This window comes from Natator depressus, chromosome 23, assembly GCF_965152275.1.
Source record: "Natator depressus isolate rNatDep1 chromosome 23, rNatDep2.hap1, whole genome shotgun sequence".
Lineage (NCBI taxonomy): Eukaryota > Metazoa > Chordata > Testudines > Cheloniidae > Natator > Natator depressus.
In genome coordinates, this window is record NC_134256.1 from 21,350,196 (window position 1) to 21,369,605 (window position 19,410).

Here is a 19,410-nt window from a genome sequence, read left to right on the forward strand (position 1 = left end):
TAGGGCCAGGCTGGTGGGGGCTGCGGGGCGGGAGTGAGGGGCGCCAGCGGGGCTGGGGAGGGGTCCAGGGCCGGGCTGGCAGGGGGCTGTGGGGCAGGAGTGAGGGGTGCTGGGGAGGCCCCGGGGCCGGGCTGGCCAGGGGCTGCGGGTCGGGAGTGGGGGGTGGCCCAGGGCTGGGCTGGCGGGGCGGGAGTGAGGGGCTCTGGGGGGGCCCAGGCTCCCCTGACCCTGTCCCTTGCCCCCCAGGTCAACGGGCAGAACGTGGTGAAGGTCGGGCACCGGCAGGTTGTGAACATGATTCGCCAGGGGGGCAACAACCTGATGGTGAAGGTCGTCATGGTAACCAGGAACCCGGAGATGGAAGAGGCCATGAGAAAGAAAGGTGCAGCCTCCCCCCTCCCCCCGCCAGCTCCTCCACACGGGGGGCAGGACTCCTGGGTTCCGCCCCCGGCCCTGGGAGGGGCGCGGGGGTCTGGTGATCAGAGCGGGGGCACTGGGAGCCAGGACACCTGGGTTCTCTCCCAGCTCTGGAAGGGGAGGGGGCTCCCGTGCTTGGGGGTGGGGATCTCTCTGTCTGTCTGTCTGTCCCCTCACCTGGGAGCCCCTTTGCCCCCCTACAGCGGCTCCCCAGCAGACGAAACGACTGCCCCCCCCAGCCATCTCACTGCGCTCCAAATCCATGACCTCTGAGCTGGAGGAGATGGGTAAGGGGGAGTGTGGGGGGGGGGGAATTGGGAGGTATGTGGGGAAGGGTCTGTGCTGGAGCTGGGGGAGGGGGGTGATAGTCCCTGGAGGGGTCTGTGGTGGGGGCAGGGGAGGGTCCCCAGAGTGAAGGAGGAGGGGTCTGTGGTGGGGGCGGGGTCTGGTGGGGTGGGGAAGGGGTCTTTGCTGGGGTGGGGATGGGTGTCTGTGGTGGGGGCAGGGGAGGGGTCTGGTGCGACCGGGGAGGGTCCCCAGAGGGGCTGGGGGAGAGGTCTGTGGTGGGACAGGGGTGGGGGGGGTTTGTGGTGGGGGATGGTTTCTGGGGCAGGACTCTCATACTCTCTCTCTCCCACCCTCTGGGACCTGGGACCCCCTTGGCACCTGGCAGTGGAGAAAGGTATGTCCCCCCCCGCCCGGGCAGTTCCCCCCCCAGTCTCTGCCCAGGGGTGCCCCTGTCTGAGTCCCTGGTGCGAATTGGGGGCGGCAGGGGGAGCCCCCAGCTTGTGGCGGCTGAGGGGTGGGGGTGGGGAGGCCCAGTGGGAGCGACAGGGGTGGGGGGCCCAGTTCTTTCCCAGGCTCTGGGCACCAGCACCTCGGGGGGCAGGGCCCCCAGGCCTCCCCACCCCATCTCTAACGCTGTCCCCTCTCGGTGTCTCCCCCAGTCTCCCCCTGGAAGAAGAGAAGTGGTGAGTGTGAGCTGGGGCCAGGCGCAGCCCCCCGCCATGAGCTGCCTCCCACTGCTTCCCCACAGCAGCCTGTGCGCCCCCCCGGGCTCCTAGTGCCCCACGCCCACTGGCCCCATCCCGTCATGCGTGCCTGTGCCTGCTCCCCCCCAGCTGCCCTGCACCCCCTCCTCCTGCTTCACCCCCCCAATCTCCACGCACCAGCCCCCCCTCCCTGTCCCACCTGCCCCCCCAACTCACGCTCCCTGCTCCGCTGCTCCCCCCACCCCAGTCTCGCTCCTACCCACTACGCAGGGCTGCCCCGCCCTGGGGTGACCCCTCCCCACCCCACCCCTCACATCACACTCTCCGTCCTCCTCCTCCTGTCCCTGCAGATTATGAGCCAGCGCTGGCCACGGAGAAGAAGAGGACAGTCTATCAGATGGCTCTGAGTAAGGGGGGGAGTGGGGCCCGGTGGGTGGGGGAGTGGGGTCCGGTGGATCAGAGCGTGGGGTGGGGGCTGGGTGCCAGGACTCCTGGATTCTCTCCCCAGCTCTGGGAGGGGAGTGGGGTCTAGTGGTTAGAGCGGGGGGGGGGACTGGGAATCAGGACTCCTGGGTTCTCTCCCCAGCTCTGGGAGGGGCGTGGGGTCTAGTGGTTAGAGCGGGGGCGGGGGGGGGGGGCGCTGGGAGCCAGGACTCCTGGGTTCTATGCCACCTCAGCAGTGCCAGAAGTGGGCCAGACAATCCATAGGGTCTCTTGTCTCCAGTCCAAGCTGCCTGGCCTGCAGTGTGTGTGTAGAGACCCCCCAGGTCCTGGATCTGGGCCTGGGGTGGGGGCAGGGCGAGGCGCCTCCCTGCCCCCCGCCCCCCTCACCCTCTGTCTCTCTGCCCCTCGCAGACAAGCTGGACGAGATCCTGGCTGCAGCTCAGCAGACGATCAGCGTGGGGGAGGGGCCCAGCTCCGGCGGGCTCCCCTCCCTGGGGAAGGCCCGTGGGCCCAAGGGCTACTTCACCTCCGAGGTAGGAGGGCACGGCCCCCAGGCCCTACAGCTGGGCCTCGCTGAGGGGGCACACCAGGGGAGGGGGGATCTAGTGGGTTAGAGCTAGGGGGCCGGGAGCCAGGACTGCTGGGTTCTCTCGCTGGCTCTGGGAGGGGAGTGGGGACTAGTGGTTAGAGCAGGGGTGGACTGGGAGACAGGACTCCTGGGTTCTCTACCTGGCTCTCGGAGGGGAGTGGATCGTTTTCTACCCCCCTCTCTACTCCTGCCCATCACCCCCCTCACAAATCCCCATCCGGGCCTCTTTAACCCCCCACCCCATCACCCTGCCCCGTGGTGCCACGTTAACCCTTTCCTGCCCTGGGTGGTGCCCTCACTTGCTCGCTGCCTGCCGCTAACACCCCCCCCCTCCAATGTCTCTGCAGTCTAACTTTGAGCCGCATCGGATGGGGCAGCCTGGCTACGAGCGCCCATCGTACCTGCCACCCGGTGCCCCCCAGGGCATCATGCTGCGCCAGAAATCCATCGGTGAGGTGGGCCGGGCTGGGAGGGGAGCGGGGCTGGGACAGCGGGCGTCTTTCACTGCCGGACTCCTGGGTTCCGTTTGTTACATGGGGAGGGGGGTCTAATGAGTTAGAGCGGGGGGCTCGGGGCCAGGACTCCTGGGTTCTCTCTCCAGCTTTGGGAGGGGAGTGGGGTCCAGTGGGTTAGAGCAGGGGGGTTGGGAGCCAGGACTCCTGGGTTCTCTCTCCAGCTCTGGGAGGGGAGCAGGGTCTATGGGCTGGAGCAGGGGGGCTGAGAGCTGGGACTCCGGATCCCTGGCCGACCGCTGTCCATCTGTCCATCCGCAGGCTCGGCGGAGGACGAGAAGCCCTACCTGGCTCCCCCAGCCATGAAATTCAGCCGCAGCTTGTCCGTCCCCGGCTCGGAGGATATCCCCCCGCCCCCCACCACCTCCCCTCCCGAGCCCCCTTACAGCGCCCCCCCCTCCGCCACGGGCCGCCTCACCCCTGCCGTGCGCTCCACCTTCAACCCGGCCGCCGAGGCCAAGCTGTACCCGGCCTCGCTGCACCAGGAGCCGCCCGCCTTCGAGGGCCCGGCCCGGCGTGAGAAGCTGGCCATGTACCGCCAGGAGCTGGAGCGCGGGGCAGAGGCCGGGGCCGCCCGGGGCTGGCGTGGGCACCACCCGCACCCGGAGCTGCGCTACTACAACCTGCCGGCCCGGGCGGCCAGCGCCGCCATGTACGTGCCGGCCAAGCCGCTGCGCCGGAAAGGCCCGTTGGTGAAGCAGACCAAGGTGGAGGACGAGCAGAGGCAGCAAGCGGCTGCCCCCCAGACTCAGCCGCCCCCGACGCCGCCCACCCCGGCGACGCCCGCCCCCGAGAAGAACTCCATCGCCATCCCCACCATCGTCATCAAGGCCCCCTCCACCAGCAGCAGTGGGCGCAGCAGCCAGGGCAGCAGCGTGGAGACCGAGGGGCAGCCGGAGCCGGCCCCGGTGCCCGCCCTGCCCCTCCAGAACAGCATGGACTTCACTAGCCAGTTCGGCGCGGCCCTGGTCGGGGCGGCGCGGCGGGACCGGGAGTGGCACAGCGAGGCCCGCCGCCGCTCCGCCCTCTTCCTCTCCACCGAGGCGCCGGAGGACGAGGTGCCCGAGCCGGCTCCGGCGCCCCGGCTCCGGCACTCGAAGAGCATCGACGAGGGCATGTTCTCGGCCGAGCCTTACCTGCAGCTGAGCTACGCCCAGCCCCTGCCTCCGGGCACCTATTACCAGCCGCGCCCCGCCAAGGCCTACGGGGGTGCCGGGACCACCAGCGCCTTCACCACCGTCTGCTCCAGCTTCCTGCCCCAGCTCCAGCCCCGGCCGGGTGGCAGGAACGCCCCGCCCCTCATCCACCCGCTGACGGGCAAGGTCCTCGACCCGGGCTCGCCCCTGGGTCTGGCGCTGGTGGCCCGGGAGCGGGCGCTGCAGGAGTCGCACTCGCAGCAGCTGCAGCAAGGCCGGGCGGAGGCGGAGGAGCGAAGGTCCCGCCCGTCCTCGCCCCGATTCGGGGAGGTGGCGCCGGAACCCTCCGGAGGAGGCGGCTCCATTCTGCGCCTGTGGGGGGCGCCGGCAGGCGAGCCGCGCCCAGAGAGCCCCCGGCGCCGGGCCCCCTCCGAGCCCAAGGGCGCCCCGTGGGCGGGGGAGAAGCGGGGGGAGGAGGGGGCCGGGGGCGAGAAGCTGCACGTGCGCTTTGTGGAGAACTGCCGGCCCCGGGAGGAGAGCGAGCCGGCGCCGGCCCGGGGGGTGGAGGAGAACGGGCTGCCCCTGCTGGTCCTCCCGCCGCCGGCTCCCTCCATCGACGTGGACGACGAGTTCCTCTTCACCGAGCCACTGCCCCCGCCGCTGGAGTTCTCCAACAGCTTCGAGAAGCCCGACTCCCCCAAGGCGGGCCGGGAGCCCCCCACCGCGCCCGCCCCGGAGCCGGCGCCTGCCCCGCCCCCGCCCACCGCCGCCCTGGACTCCACCACCTCCAGCCTGACCTCCTACGACAGCGAGGTGGCCACCCTGACCCAGGGCGGGGCGCCCGAGCCCCGGGAGGCCCCCCATGTCAACTTCTCCTCGGTGGTGTCCTCCATCCAGATCCCGGCGCCCGAGCCCCCCGAGGCGGTGACCGACTCAGGCATCGAGGAGATCGACAGCCGGAGCAGCAGCGACCACCACCTGGAGACCATCAGCTCCGTCTCCACCCTCTCCAGCATGTCAGGGCTGTCCAGCGAGGGCGCGGAGCTGCTGGACAGTTACGTCACCTACCTGGACGGCCAAGCCTTCGGGGGCCCGGCGGAGAAGTCTGGCAAGCTGCGTTCCCGGCCCTTCCCCGCCCGCCGCGACCCCGCCACCCCCACCAGCTCCACCATCTCCGTGGCGGCCTGCGCCGAGAGCGTCTTCGCCCTCACGCCCGCCCCGGCCCAGGAGCCGCCCGCCCCGCAGCGCCGCTCGCCCACCCTGCCCTGGGAGGAGGCCGGGGTGGCCAAGCCCTCGCCCGTCTCGGCCATGAAAGCCAGCATCATCAGCGAGCTGAGCTCCAAGCTGCAGCAGATGAGCGGGGTGTCGTGGGCCCGGCCCCCCGACGGCGCGGGCCCCTTCGGCGCCGACCGGCCCAGCTCCCTGCAGCGCCAAAGGTAGCGTCCGGAGGAGGACGGATGGATGGAGGAAGCCAGAAGCACCCGCCAGGGGCGCCCCGTGCATGCCTCTCACCGCCACGCCCGTCACTCATGTGTGCTTTGGGTTTGTTTTGGTTTCTCGCTCATCCGCGCCACGCCCAGCACGTGTGTGTGTGGGGGGAGGCCGGGACCCTTTTGCGCAAGGTGCTGCATGCGTCCATCCCGTCACCTTCCCTCCTGTGCAGGCAGTCGCCCACCCAGAGGGCTGGGTTCTTGGAGGCTGGTCAGGGATGGGGGGGGCACTGGGGCAGTATGTCAGGCCCTGCACACACATCCGACCCCCCCCCCCCCTCCAGTGCCCTCCCGCGCCCTCCCGCATCCTGCCACGCACCCATGCCCGGTTTCCTAGTGATTCCTGGCTCGCAGCCAGTTTGAGAGGGGGGTCCCTCTGTCCCAGAGCCCATCCCAACTCCAAGGCTGGTTTCCCCCCCTTGTGGGAATCCACTGAGTCCCCCCCAGAAGGAGTCTGTTCCCCCTGCCCGCTGTGCACCCACAGAGGCCCCCTTCTGCCCCGACCCACCAGTGCCCCGCTGCTGTCTTTAATTTGCTCCATTATGTCGTGTATCTGAGGGCTCGTCTGCACTGGGAGAATTCACCTGTGGGAGATGGGGACCCGCACCACCCATGGGGCAGGGTATTGGGGGCGCAACCTCCCTCCCCCCCCCACCACAGGAGTAACCTTGGAGAGAAGACGTGGCAAAGACTGGCAAATCAGGAGTCCTGACACCCAGCCCCAACTACTAGACCCCGCTCCCCTTCCAGAGCTGGGGAGAGAACCCAGGGGTCCTGGCTCCCAGCCCTACTGTCCTCCCAGAGCTGCGCTGGAAGGGGCCCTGGGCTGAGTCCCAGCAGATGCGGGGCATGGGGGGCAGGCGTGGCAGATCCCCGTGCCAGGGCAGATCCCCGGTGCAGGTGCAAGAGGTGGTGAATTTCTGCTCTGCAGGCGAGCCCCCGTCATCGTGTGCCGCTTGCCCCATGGCTGCTTGTGCGCTCTCTGGCGTGCGTGGGGGGGGTCCAGCCCTGGCCTCTGCTGGGTGCTGGCTGCAGGGATGCAGGGGGGAGGGGTCGTGGTTTGGGGGAGAGGAGCACCCCGTGACCATCTCTTCCCCCCCCCCCCCAGGCTCCCCGAGGACACGTCGGGCCCCTCCAAGCTGCCCAGCAACCTGTTCCACAACTGGCCCAAAGCGGGGCCGGGCGCCAAGCCCCCGAAGAGCGTGGAGTTCGACATCCGCCCAGCGCTGCGCCGTGCCCCCAGCCCCGCCACCCTGCCCAGCGAGCACAAAATCAGCCCGGCCCCCCGCCCCTCCTCCCTGCCCATCCTGCCCTCCGTGCCCCTCTACGGGGGCATCTACGACCTGCGGGGCTCCCCCCCCTCCGGCCCCTGCCCCTTCCCCGACTTCCCCTCCGGCAGCCGCTCCCTCTCGCCCACCCACTTCCTGCCCCCGGCCACGGACAAGCCCTTCGGCGCCAAGCCCCTGCCCTTCTGGACCAAATTCGACGTGGCCGACTGGCTGGAGTACCTGAAGCTGGGCGAGCACCGCGACCGCTTCCTGGACAACGAGATCGACGGCTCCCACCTGCCCTCGCTCACCAAGGAGGATTACATCGACCTGGGCGTCACCCGCGTCGGGCACCGCATGAACATTGACCGCGCCCTCAAGCTCTTCCTGGAGAGGTGATGAGAGAATCCCCCGCCCCCAGGAGAGGGGAGCCCCAGCCCCCCCCCCCCCCCAGGAGAGAGGGGAGCCCACCCCAGCTGCCCTGAGGACACAGAGGCCTGAATGTATCTGACGCCGGGAGCAAGGAGAAGCCGTGCGGCAATGCCCCCCACCCCGAGAGAGAGGGGCCCCCAGCAATGACCCCACCTTGGAAAGAGAGGGGCCCCCAGCAATGACCCCACCTTGGAAAGAAAGGGGCCTTGAATCCCATTGGGGGGCAGAGGGTGCTGGGGGGCGAGGGAGGGAACCTGGTGTAATGGCACCGCGCCGGCTTGCACCATTGCGCGCTTGTGCGCGTTCGCTCGTGCACCAGCTTGCACTGTTGCTCACGCTTCCCCGCTCGCCTACGCACCCCCTTGCATCATCACTAGTGCGTGCACTCTGTGTACCATCCGCGGCAACGTGTCCACTCGGCTACGCGCCGGCTTGTCCATTTACACACTGTGAACGAGCGTACGTTGTCGCTTATGCACGCGCGCTTGCTGCCATCTCACACCACTGCTCATGTGTGCACGTTCACCCGTGCACCAGCTTGCACCATTACTCACGTGGATGCTCACCTGTGCACCCACCAGCATCATCACTAGTGTGTCACGCTCTAGGTACCATCCGTTGCACATGTACGCTCAGCCGTGCGCTAGCTTGCACATTTGCACACTGAGAATCAGTGTACATTGTCGCTTGTGCATGCACAATTGCTGCCATATCCCACCGTTGCTCATGTGGACACGTAGGTGCGCGTGGGGTTGCACCAATGCTCGTCTGCACGTTCAGCCTCATGACCGCTTGCACCATTGTCCATGTACTCAGCTGCTTGAACCCTGCTTGTGCCATCAGTCACGGGCACATTCAGCTGCTCACTAGCTCGCAGCCTGCACTGCGCACCAGCTCGCACCATTGCCCGCACACGCATACTCGGCTGGGTGCCAGCTTGCACCGTCACTCGCGTGTGTACACTTGGAGCACTGGCTCGCACCATGGCCTGCATGAGGGCAGTTGCCATCGCTTGTATGTCCACCTTCACCGTACCCTCCCCCACCATCTTGCACACCAGCCCTCCCTCTGCCCTGCCACACGGGCTGGGTCACACTTTCTCACACACGTGTCAGGGGCTGCATGTGCCTTGCTGGGCTGTCCGTGGATTAGGGGCAAGCCACCCCTCCCTCATGCTCCAAGGAGGAGGGGTGAATTGGGGAGCAGCAGGATTTAGGGTGGTGGTGGGGACAGGCACAAGATGGGGGGGTTCCTGAGGGTGATCCCAACTGGGGTGGGGGGGGCTGTTGGCCAGGGGGACCCTCACCTGTTTCTAACCCTCCCTGCCACTCATTGGTCTCTGAAGTTCTGCTCCCCCTGAATTGGGGGGGACACTAGGGCCCCTGGGCTCCCCGTCCCGGCCGATGCTCAGCTGCCAAAGAATTGGGGAGTCGCTGGGGACCCGGGACACCTGCCCTGCAGCTGGGTTGGCACCACAGTGATCGACTTTGCTCTGGACCGTGGGCGGCCCTCTGTTGTGACTGCTTGGGGGGGTGTGTGTCCGGGGGGGGGCCCTGTTTTTTTTTTGCTGTGATCCCCAGCGTGAAGCTCCGTCCAGGGGGGTCCTCCCCCCCACACTTCTCACCACTTCAGGGATTGCAAAGCTGGGTCCTTCCCTGCTGGGGGGTCCCCCCCCACATGCCCCCCCGTGGCCCCTTGTCCCTCTCGTCCCTCTCCCCCCCCCTCCAATGGCCACCTGGCCGTCTCTAAGGGCTTTCGTCTCGTCTCATCTCGTCGGACTCTCCGCGCCGGCCCCCCCTCAACCCCACGAGGGAGCGAAACGACAAACACTAGAATGTCTTCCAGACCCCCCCGCCCCCCCAGCTGCCCCTACTTCCCCCCATACTGCTGGGACTCAACGCCTCCCTGACAGCGCAGTCGGACGCCTGGGTTCTAGCCCTGCTCCTGGGATATGGAGGGGGGACTAGTAGTGAGAGCGGGGAGGGGGCTGGGAGCCAGGACTGCTGGGTTCTCTCCAGGTTCTGGGAGGGGAGGGGCCTAGTGGTGAGAGCAGGGGGGGGCTGGGAGCCAGGACTCCTGGGTTCTCGGGGAGGGGAGGGGGGCTTGCTGTACCGCCTTGTGGTCCTGGAGCAGGAGGGGAAGAGGACTGGGGTGTTGAATTCTCCAGCCTGTCTGTCTCTAGGTTTGGGGGCTGATTCCGCAGGAAGGGGCGGCTGGGTGGGGTGTGGGGGGGAAGACACCTCCCAGTGACTGCTCCCTCGCGGATCCCCCCTTGTGAAGTACCCTCATGCTCTTTTCGCCCCAGCGCCCAGCCCTGTTGTACCTGGGTGCCAGGTATAATTACATGCACCCCCACTACAGGCCACGCTTCCCCGCTGTCCCCACTTCAGACCCTTGCCTAGGGAAGGAGCTACAGTGGGAACCCAGGAGTGCTGGCTCCCAGCCCCCCCCCGCCCCCATCCCAGAAGCAGGGAGAGAACCCAGGAGTCCTGGCTCCCAGACCCTGCCCCCCTCCAGCTCTAACCCACTAGACCCACTCCCCTCTGGGGAGAGAACCCAGGAGTTCTGGCTCCCCCCCCCGCACTCTAACCACCAGACCCCACTCCCCTCCCAGAGCTGGGGAGAGAACCCAGGAGTCCTGGCTTCCAGCCCCCCCCCCCCCAGCAGAGACTCTTGAGACTGAATGTAATAAAACGTGCCAATTTGCAGATGGGAGGGGCTGCTTAAACTCCCTCTCCCCCCAACTCTCCTGCTGTCATCTGTCCCCCCCATCACCCTGTCTGCCCCCCCTGCCGCCGATGCGTTCGCTGCCCCCTCCTTGTCCCCCAATTGATCCTCAGTCCCCCCACCTGGCTGCCCCCTTTCCGCTGTCCTCCCCCCCCACTGATCTGCCCCCCCCCCCGGCGATATCGTTACCTCCCCCCCCACACCAGCCGGTGGCCCCCCCATCTCAGACTCCGACCTGTGTATAGAGGAACTGATGTATTTTACTGGTTTTATTTGCAAATATAAACTCTATGGGGATACGGTTCACGGCAAGCGTGAGTTTGTGAGCGCGCGTGCAAGGCGGCTTTGCACACACACGGGCCCGTGGGGTTTATGCACCACGGAAGAGTGTGTCCGGAGGGGGGGGGCGAGGAAAGGAGTGTATCTGTCCCCCCGCCATCACCAGGAAGGTGCTGTGTCTCCCTTCCCCCCCTCTTGTTGGGGGGGGGTACGTGGACTGCGCTAAGCCCCCCCCCGAAATCCTCCTCCTTCCTGGCTGCCCCAATCTTCCCCCTCCAGGAGAGGGTAACAACCTAATACTGGTGCCTGTGACAGGCCAGTGGGGATGGGGGGGTGTTGCTCAACTGGGGCCCTGTCGTCCCCCACCATGGAATCAGGGGGAGGGGGGAATCCACTCATGGAACCCTGGCGTCCGGGCCTCCCTGGTGCCCCTTCCCCCCATAATCCACTCACCAGCAGGAACGTTTTGGTGGGAAGTTAATCCATCCAATCAGGACATGGGGGGGCGTAGGGAGGGGGGTCAGCACCATGTGATTGGCCCAGCCTGTCCCGAGCGAGATGGTGGGCGGAGTCTCACGCGTGGTCGTGGAGTGGGTCCAGAACACGCAGCCCCGCCCACCTCCACCCCTTCACTTCCCTATAGCCCCGTCCCCCAATTCACACTGCCCCGGGAGGGGGCGGCTCTGTCCCTCCTCCCAGGGTTGGGGGGGTGTCCCCCTGCCCACTCACGGAGCACCCCCAATTCCCAGGACAAGAACCCACCCGAATCTTAGCCCCCCCCCACCCCCCCAGGCAGGGCAGGAGGAGCTCTGAGTGCAAGGTACCCCTAGGCAGGGCTGAAATTTTAGGAGGGGTGCCCAGGGGGTACCCGGTAATGGACGGATGGGGGACAGGGACCCTCGTGGGCCTGGTGATGGCGGAGAGGAGCTTCACAGGCTGGGCCCCTGTTTGATAGGGTGCCTGCTAATGGGGGGGTACCTCTGGGCAGCGGGCAGCAAGGGGTTCTGGTTAATAGGAGCCCTGTCCTGTGAAGATAAGGAGTAGGGCAGAGTGGGGGCAGGCTCCTCACCCCCAGTGACCCGCCCCCCAAACCGGAGAGAAAACCGACCCCAAGCTGGGACCCTCCCATCATTCAGCACTGAGCCACGGAAAGAGAGAGAGCCGGGACATCCCGCTCTAACCACCAGACCCCACTCCCCTCCCAGAGCCAGGGAGAGAACCCAGGAGTCCTGGCTCCCAGCCCCTCTGCTCTAACCCACCAGACCCCGCTCCCCTCCCAGAGCCGGGGAGAGAACCCAGGAGTCCTGGCTCCCAGCCCCTCTCCTCTAACCCACCAGACCCCGCTCCCCTCCCAGAGCCGGGGAGAGAACCCAGGAGTCCTGGCTCCCGGCCCCCCTGCTCTAACCCACCAGACCCCGCTCCCCTCCCAGAGCCGGGAAGAGAACCCAGGCGTCCTGGCTCCAAACCCTGGGCTCCATGGAGCCAGGCGATTGCTACATTTCAAACTCCTGGAATCCTCCCCCTTCACCCCCTTCACACCCATATTCACAGCTGGGTAATTAGCGTTGGCGCCTCCTCATTAATGAGCCCGCCTGGTGGAAAGTGGGTGGGGGAGGGGGTTAAACGCTCAGAGGGGCAGGGATGGGATTGGGTGTCCCTAGGCATACACAGACTCCCAAATCTCCATGTGCCCCTGGGTACCCCCCATGCACCCCACTAACCCCCTGCACCCCTGGAGTTCTCTGCAGCAGCCCCACAACACCACTGTCCCCCCCACTCCCCTGGCACCCCACCCCCCCAGCTGGCAGGGCCTCTGTATTCCAGCTCCCCCCACCCCTTCCCAAACTGGCAGGTGCTCCAGCCCCCTCCCCCGCGTTAATTCTCTCTGCAGCTCAGGAGATTAATTGGCGACTTGGCTAATTAAGTTAAAAGCTGAACCAGGAGACTGAACGGCAGAATGGCTGGGGCCCTGCCAGCTGTGGGGGGGATCTGGGGCCAGATCAAAGCCAGCGCCCCATGGAGGGGGTAGGACCCATGTCCCATTGCCTGCCCTCCTGAGCCAGCCAGTCTCTGCCGTGGGGCTGGATGGGAGCAGGTGCCCCTAGAGGGGACAGGCCCTGGGCAGGCCCCATTCCCTGCCCCCCTGAGCCAGCCAGTCCCCACCCTGGGGCCAGATGGGAGCTGGTGCCCCTAGAGGGGGCAGGCCCCATTCCCTACTCCCCTGAGCCAGCCAGTCCCCACCCTGGGGCCAGATGGGAGCTGGTGCCCCTAGAGGGGACAGGCCCCAGGCCGTCCCCATTCCCTGCCCCCCTGAGCCGGCCAGTCCCCACCCTGGGGCCAGATGGGAGCTGGTGCCCCTAGAGGGGACAGGCCCCGGGCAGGCCCCATTCCCTGCTCCCCTGAGCCAGCCAGTCCCCACCCTGAGGCCGGATGGGAGCTGGTGCCCCTTAGTGACTGGGGGCTCCCATTCAAGTAATGCTGTGGGGGTGCAGAGGGGGCTGCTTATGGCCGGGATTCCCGGGGTGCAGGGGCCAGGGTTGGTTCATGGGGCCTGCGCTGCCCCCCCCCCCCCCCCACACACACTCCCTGGCAGCCCTGGGCTCTGCGCTGCTGTCTGCTTTTAATTAAATGGCCCGTCTGGCTGGATGCCGGGGACATGGGGCGTCTGGGACCCCGTTAATGTATCTTCAGGGACTGGAGCCAGGACGCTGCGTCCACATCTGGGGTGGGGTGTGGGCAAGGAAGTGGGGGTGGGGGTGTGATCCAGACAGGGACCTGGAGGGGGTGGGAGTGGCAGGAACCTGGGGGGGGAGGGGCACATTGAGAATTGAACTCCCCCCAGCCAGGTGAGAGCTTCCTGCTGCCCCCCACCACCTACCCCTGGGCCCTCAAACTCTCCTGACCTCCCGTACACCTGCCCAACCACCCCCACTGTCCTGCCCCCCTCACCCTTGACCCTGCTCCCGCCCTCCCCCCCCTCCATCCCCACCATCCGCTGGCCCTGCTGCCTGGCGCAGCACGGTGAAAGATGCTGAATAGGCCCATTGCCACGGAGACTGTTTCCATGGAGATGGCCGGTCCTCACCCCCTGCTGCCAATCTTCCTGGAGGATCTGGGGCTGAATTGGGAGTGGGGTGGAAGGGGGTGCAGGAAAGCTGGGACTAGTGGGGAGGGGGGGCTGGGAGCCGGGATGCCTGGGTTCTCTCCCTGGTTGCTGGAGCAGAGTGGGGGCTAGTGGTTTAGAGCAGAGGGGTGTGGCTATGAGCCAGGACTCCTGGGTTCTCTCCCTGGCTCTGGGAGGGGTGACTAGGGTCTACTGGGTTAGAGGGGGGCAGGGCAGGGAGCCAGGACTCCTGGCTCCTCTGTCTGACTTGGGGTGGTTTGATCCGTCTGGTCCTGGCTATTGGGTTGGAGCTGAGCTTGCGCTCAGCCAGTCCCCGCCGCCCCGCCCCGATCACCCCCCGAGCCCCAGGTCTGGGTAATTGCTCTTTCTCATTGCGGCTGGCCCTTCGGGCCTGGCTCTCGCTTGGCATCAGCGTCGGGCACCGAGACAGAGATGGGCCCCCACTCTGCCAGAGCCACACGGCCGCCTCACACACACGTGTGTTGTTCACCATCACTTGCACGCTCACCTCCTGGCTCCTGTGGCCAAGTCCCCATCCCGTCCCCCCCTGCAGGGGACCCTCCTCTCAGCTCATTCCTTTAGCGCCCGCCCCCTGCCTGTTTGTAAAGCCCCCACCCTGTGCCCCTGCCAAGGTCAGATCCCCTACCACCCAGCCGGTCTGGCTCCCCCCACATCCAGCTTCCTGGACTGCCCCAGGTCCTGCTTTGGCCTGGAGGGTGGCCCCCAAGTGCCCTCCCTCCCCCCTGCCTTTTGGAGCTGCACCCAAGGGTGCGTAGCAGTGTGGGCGTGGGTGCCCACACTCCATGCGCGCTGTCCTGAATCCTCAGCCCTGCAACACACAAGTGTGCGAGGATGGGTGTGACTGTGTGTGCACAAGGTTGCCTTTAGCCCTAATGGCCCCCCCCTCCCGGGCTTCAGGGCCCAGCCACAGCCCCTCAGTCACACGAGCAAGGCCTATGGCCCCACCCCCCAGCCTGCTGCCATGAACCCCTGTGTCTCAAGCTGCCCAGGCCCCGTGGGGTGCATTGAGGAGTGCCAGGGATTTTGCACCGTGGTCCTGTGACCCCCCCCGGTGGCTCAGAGAGAGCGATGGGTGGGTCCCCCACAGGGTGTGTGTGCCAGAGGCAAGGGATGCACAAGCCTTGCCAGGATCCCCCCCGCCCTCGCTGTGGAACCTCAGACAGACCCTTTGCCCCGCATGCAGCCACCTCTGGGGTGGGGTGCGGGGGGCTGGGTACATGGGGACCCCTCGCCCGGTGCTGGGGCATGGCTCCTCAGGGATGGGGTGCAGGGGGGCTGGGAACACGGGGACCCCTCGCCCGGTGCTGGGACGTGGCCCCTCAGGGATGCGGTGCAGGGGGGGCTGGATACATGGGGACCCCTCGCCCAGTGCTGCGACGTGGCCCCTCAGGGATGGGGTGCAGGGGGCTGGGAACACGGGGACCCCTCATCCGGCATTGGGGCGTGGCCCCTCAGGGATGGGGTGCAGGGGGGCTTGGAACACGGGGACCCCTCACCCGGCGCTGGGACGTGGCCCCTCAGGGATGGGGTGCAGGGGGGCTTGGAACACGGGGACCCCTCACCCGGCGCTGGGACGTGGCCCCTCAGGGATGGGGTGCGGGGGGCTGGGTACACGGGGACCCCTCGCCCGGCGCTGGGAAGTGGCCCCTCAGGGATGGGGTGCGGGGGGTGCAGGGGGGCTTGGAACACGGGGACCTCTCGTCTGGCATTGGGGCATGGCCCCTCAGGGATGGGGTGCAGGGGGGCTGGATACATGGGGACCCCTCGCCCGGCGCTGGGACGTGGCCCCTCAGGGATGGGGTGCGGGGGGCTGGGTACATGGGGACCCCTCGCCCGGTGCTGGGACGTGGCCCCTCAGGGATGCGGTGCAGGGGGGCTGGATACATGGGGACCCCTCGCCCAGTGCTGCGACGTGGCCCCTCAGGGATGGGGTGCAGGGGGCTGGGAACACGGGGACCCCTCATCCGGCATTGGGGCGTGGCCCCTCAGGGATGGGGTGCGGGGGGCTGGGTACACGGGGACCCCTCGCCCGGTGCTGGGGCGTGGCCCCTCAGGGATGGGGTGCAGGGGGGCTGGATACATGGGGACCCCTCGCCCGGCGCTGGGACGTGGCCCCTCAGGGATGGGGTGCGGGGGGCTGGGTACACGGGGACCCCTCGCCCGGTGCTGGGGCGTGGCCCCTCAGGGATGGGGTGCGGGGGGTGCAGGGGGGCGGGGTACACGGGGACCCTCTCCCCCCCCAGCTATTCCCCTCTGCCCCCCCCCAGCTGGGGTGAGCGGGTCCCGCAGCTCCCCGCCCCCTTCTTGGCGTCTCCGGCCGGGCGCGGGCTCCCCCTGGCGGCCGGCGCGGGGCCTTGCGGGGGGACCCGGCACCTGCTCGGTTCTGCTGCGCTCCCAGGCGCGGGGGAGGCGGGCGGAGGCGCATCGTCCCCGCGCAGCCGGCTCGGGTCGGTCGGCGGGGCTGGCGGCCCCGGCAGGTAGGGACCGGAGCGGACCGCACAGCCCAGGAGGTGGGGGTGGGGAATCCAGCCCGGGGACGCGCGGGGACTTGGGGTGCAAGGGAGGAGGGGGGAGCGTGGGGCGCAGGGATGGGGGCTGAGGGGGGAGCTGGGTTGGCAGAGAGAGATGGGGGTGCAGGGAGGGGAGGATTTGGGGGTGCACTGAGAAGGGCTGGGGGTGCAGGGAGGGGAGGATTTGGGGGTGCACTGAGGAGGGCTGGGGGTGCAGGGAGGGGAGGATTTGGGGGTGCACTGAGGAGGGCTGGGGGTGCAGGGAGGGGAGGATTTGGGGGTGCACTGAGGAGGGCTGGGGTGCAGGGAGGGGAGGATTTGGGGGTGCATTGAGGTGGGGGCTGGGGGGGTGCAGGGTGTCTAGCGGATAGGAGTGAGGAGTGGTGTGATGGGGGGGGCTGGAGGTTCTAGCCCAGGGGCAGCAGGTGCTGGGGGCTGGTGGGTCTGCAGGCTGGGGGGGGGTGTCAGGGAGGACGTGGGGAATGTGTGGGAGGGGGACGCAGGGTCTCCTAGTCCCCGGTGTGCTCCCGCTTGTCTCCAGGAACGGGGGGAGGGAGCTGGGGGGAAGGGAATGCTGAGGGGGGGCTCAGGTCTCCTGGCCCCTGGGAGGGGCAGATGTACAAAAGTGGGGGCAGCGGGAGCCGCTCCCACGCAGCTGCGTGCAGGGGGGTTCCCCTTCCCTCCCCCCTCAGCAGGGAGTAATCAGGAGGCAGGCGGCTGTCGGGGTGGGGGGTGTTTCTCAGACAAGGGAGCAGCCTCCTGGCGGCTGTTGTGCCAACACAACGCTAATGTGATTAGGAGCAAAACTGGAGCCAGCCCCGGACGTGAGTGTGCGAGCACCCCGGTGAGTGTGCGGGAGTGTGCGACACCAGCGCTGCTCCGGCTGGCTGCACGCGAGACAAAGACTCTGTGTGTGTGTGTGTGTGTGTGACACCAGCGTGGTTCACACTGGGTGTGCGACAGAGAGAGTGAGACCGGGCAGGCGTGACACTGTGCCAGTGTGTGAGGGGGGGTGAGTGTGCGATGCCCCCAGCTGCTCACACTCTGGGGTTCCCTGCAAGAGAAACCCCGCTTGGGGCTGACTGGGGCGTGTGGCAGAGATAGTGGGTGACACACCGGTGTGTGGGGGCGGGCGTGGTCGTGGGGGGCACGGCAGGAGGGTGCTGGACTCCACAGCAGCTTGCCAGGTCTCTGCTGTGGGGGGATCGAGGCCTGTTCACGGAGCTGGGGCTGGGGACTTGCCAGGCCAAGGGAACGGTTCAGTACGGGGTGGGATGGGGGCATAGGGCAGGGTCTGGGGGTTCAGAGACAGTGGTACACCCCCCCTCGGCTCTAACCATTAGCCTCCACTCCCCTCCCAGTGCCAGGGAGAGAACCCAGGTGTCCTGGCTTCCGGAGGGGAGTGGGGTCTAGTGGGTTGGGGGAGAGACTGGGAGGTGTCCTGGCTCCCAATACCCCCCCCAACCCACCAGACCCCACTCCCCTCCTGGAGCTGGGGAGAGAACCCAGGAGTTCTGCCACTCCATCCACGACCAGGCTTGGCTGCCTTTCACCAGCTGCCCTGACCTTCCTTATCTACGAACCTCTCAGGCCCGAACGCTGGGAATTGGTTCTGGCCCCTACGCTGTCCCCCCGGCGCCTGGGAAGCAGCCCCCCCCCCAAACTGCTGAGCCCCTGGAGGCTCTCCCTGCAGTGTGTATATGGGGGGGGCTTCTGGCAGCACCAAGCGACGTCTCGACCGGGCATGGCTGGATGTGCCCTGCAGGCAGCTCCGGTTACTGGAGCCGGGGCTGGGTGGGAGCTGGGACTCCTGGGTTCTATCCCTGGCTGCGGGCAGGAGTCCGAGCACAGAGCTGCCTTCACGCCCCGCTCCCCACACACCCCTGTCCCTCTGTGCCCCCCGCGCTCCCCCCTGGGCCAATCAGCAGCAGCCTTAATTCTACCCCGACCCCTGCGGGGGGAGGCTGTGTGTTGGGGGGGGTGCCTCTGTGCTTTGCTCTGACCGCCCGCGTCTGTCTACGGGGGTTTCCCTGGCCGTGCCCCCCCGTGCGGCACTGGTGACTCACCGTGCGGGGGAGCAGTGGCTGAAACCACGGGACTGACGGGGGGAGCTGGAGCGGAGAAATCCCAGCCCGGGGCGTGGGGTGGGCCCGGGGTGTTCGCGAGCCGGGTCTTGGTTCACGCGCGGGCTCCTCCCCCCCCTTCTCGGCCCAGTTCGCACAAGTGCGTGCCCCGAAGGGTGTGTATGTGTGTGTGGGGGGGTGTTACACATTTCCTGGCCGGTCTCGGCACACGCGTGTGGGAGCGTGGCCAAGCCGTGTGCGCTGGCAGGCAGGAGCAGCCCCAGCGCGATGTGACAAGGAGCAGCTGCCTGGCCCGGCCTCAGGGGAAAGACGGGGACTCGGGCTGGCCAGGGGCCCCCCCCATTGATCCCAACCCCCCCCGACTGGCCCTTAACCGAAGCCTCCCCAGCTCTGCCCTGCTCTGCCCCCCATGCTCTGGGCCAAGGCCCTGCTGTGCCCCAGGAGGGCACGCAGGCTGGCTGGGGAGGTGGGGGGAGCGGGCGACGACGGGTGGGGGGAGGAATCTGGCCTGGAGCTTGGGTGTTCAGGGCAGGCGAGAGGCTGAGGGGAGCCGAATGCGGTGGCAGCAGGGACCCCTACGCTGGCACCGCGCTGGTCTGGGCCAGGCTGCTGCGGCCAGGAGCAGGAGTACGCCCCCTTTCCCCCCCCAGCCCCCTGGGGGAGACAGAGACAGTGTCCATCCCCCAACAGCACAAGTCAGGAGAGAACCCAGGCGTCCTGGCTCCCAGCCCCCCCCCCGCTCTAACCCACCAAACCCCACTCCCCTCCCAGAGCCGGGGAGAGAACCCAGGAGTCCTGGCTCCCAGCTCCTCTCTCTCCAACCCTGGGTGACTTTGGGCTCTGGGGAGGGGAGGGTCTCCAGGGCCGAGCAGAGATGAAGGGGGGGGTTGAGTAGGTGGGAGGGGGGTGGGGCTGTGGCTGGGGCAGAGGGGATATGGGTGGGAAGGAGGGGGGGATGGAGTTATGGGGCTGGAAGAAGAGGTGGGAAGGTTGGGGTCTGGCGAGGGGGGTGGGCAGGGACGGGGCTTGGGGGATGGGGTGCAGATGCGTCCATCTAATGATCTCCCCCCCCCCAACAGGTTTGTGTGAATCTGGGGCCACCCTCCCCCATACCAAGGCTCCAACCAACACCCCTCCCCAGGAGAAGAATCTCTGAGCCACATCCCCCACCCCCACATGGAAACGCCCGGCCCCCGATTTCCCAGCTGGACTCCTGAACCCCAGGCCCTGTGAGCCCCCCCCGCCCCCCGTGGAGCATGGTGGTGGCTGGTCTCTACCGCTGATCCTGGAGCCGCCTGGAGGGGGCACCCTCGAGGGCCTGTCCCCCCCGCCACATGGCCTTGGCAGCGTCCAGCATGGCAGACCTGGGCGCCTGTCCCCGACCA

At 67.9% G+C, this 19,410-nt stretch overlaps 1 protein-coding gene across 1 annotated transcript in view; it reads left to right on the top strand.

Annotated features, from left to right (window-relative positions):
- The window catches only part of SHANK1 (SH3 and multiple ankyrin repeat domains 1), a 35,615-nt gene extending 28,329 nt beyond the window's left edge, over positions 1-7,286 (top strand). The window contains exons 17-24 of the mRNA XM_074937445.1: positions 247-382; positions 621-704; positions 1,365-1,388; positions 1,760-1,816; positions 2,265-2,386; positions 2,790-2,892; positions 3,216-5,526; positions 6,689-7,286. Coding sequence (XP_074793546.1) covers positions 247-382; positions 621-704; positions 1,365-1,388; positions 1,760-1,816; positions 2,265-2,386; positions 2,790-2,892; positions 3,216-5,526; positions 6,689-7,247 — 3,396 coding nt within the window. The 3' untranslated portion in view covers positions 7,248-7,286. The remainder of the gene's footprint in view (positions 1-246; positions 383-620; positions 705-1,364; positions 1,389-1,759; positions 1,817-2,264; positions 2,387-2,789; positions 2,893-3,215; positions 5,527-6,688) is intronic.
- The last annotated feature ends 12,124 nt before the right edge of the window (positions 7,287-19,410 follow it).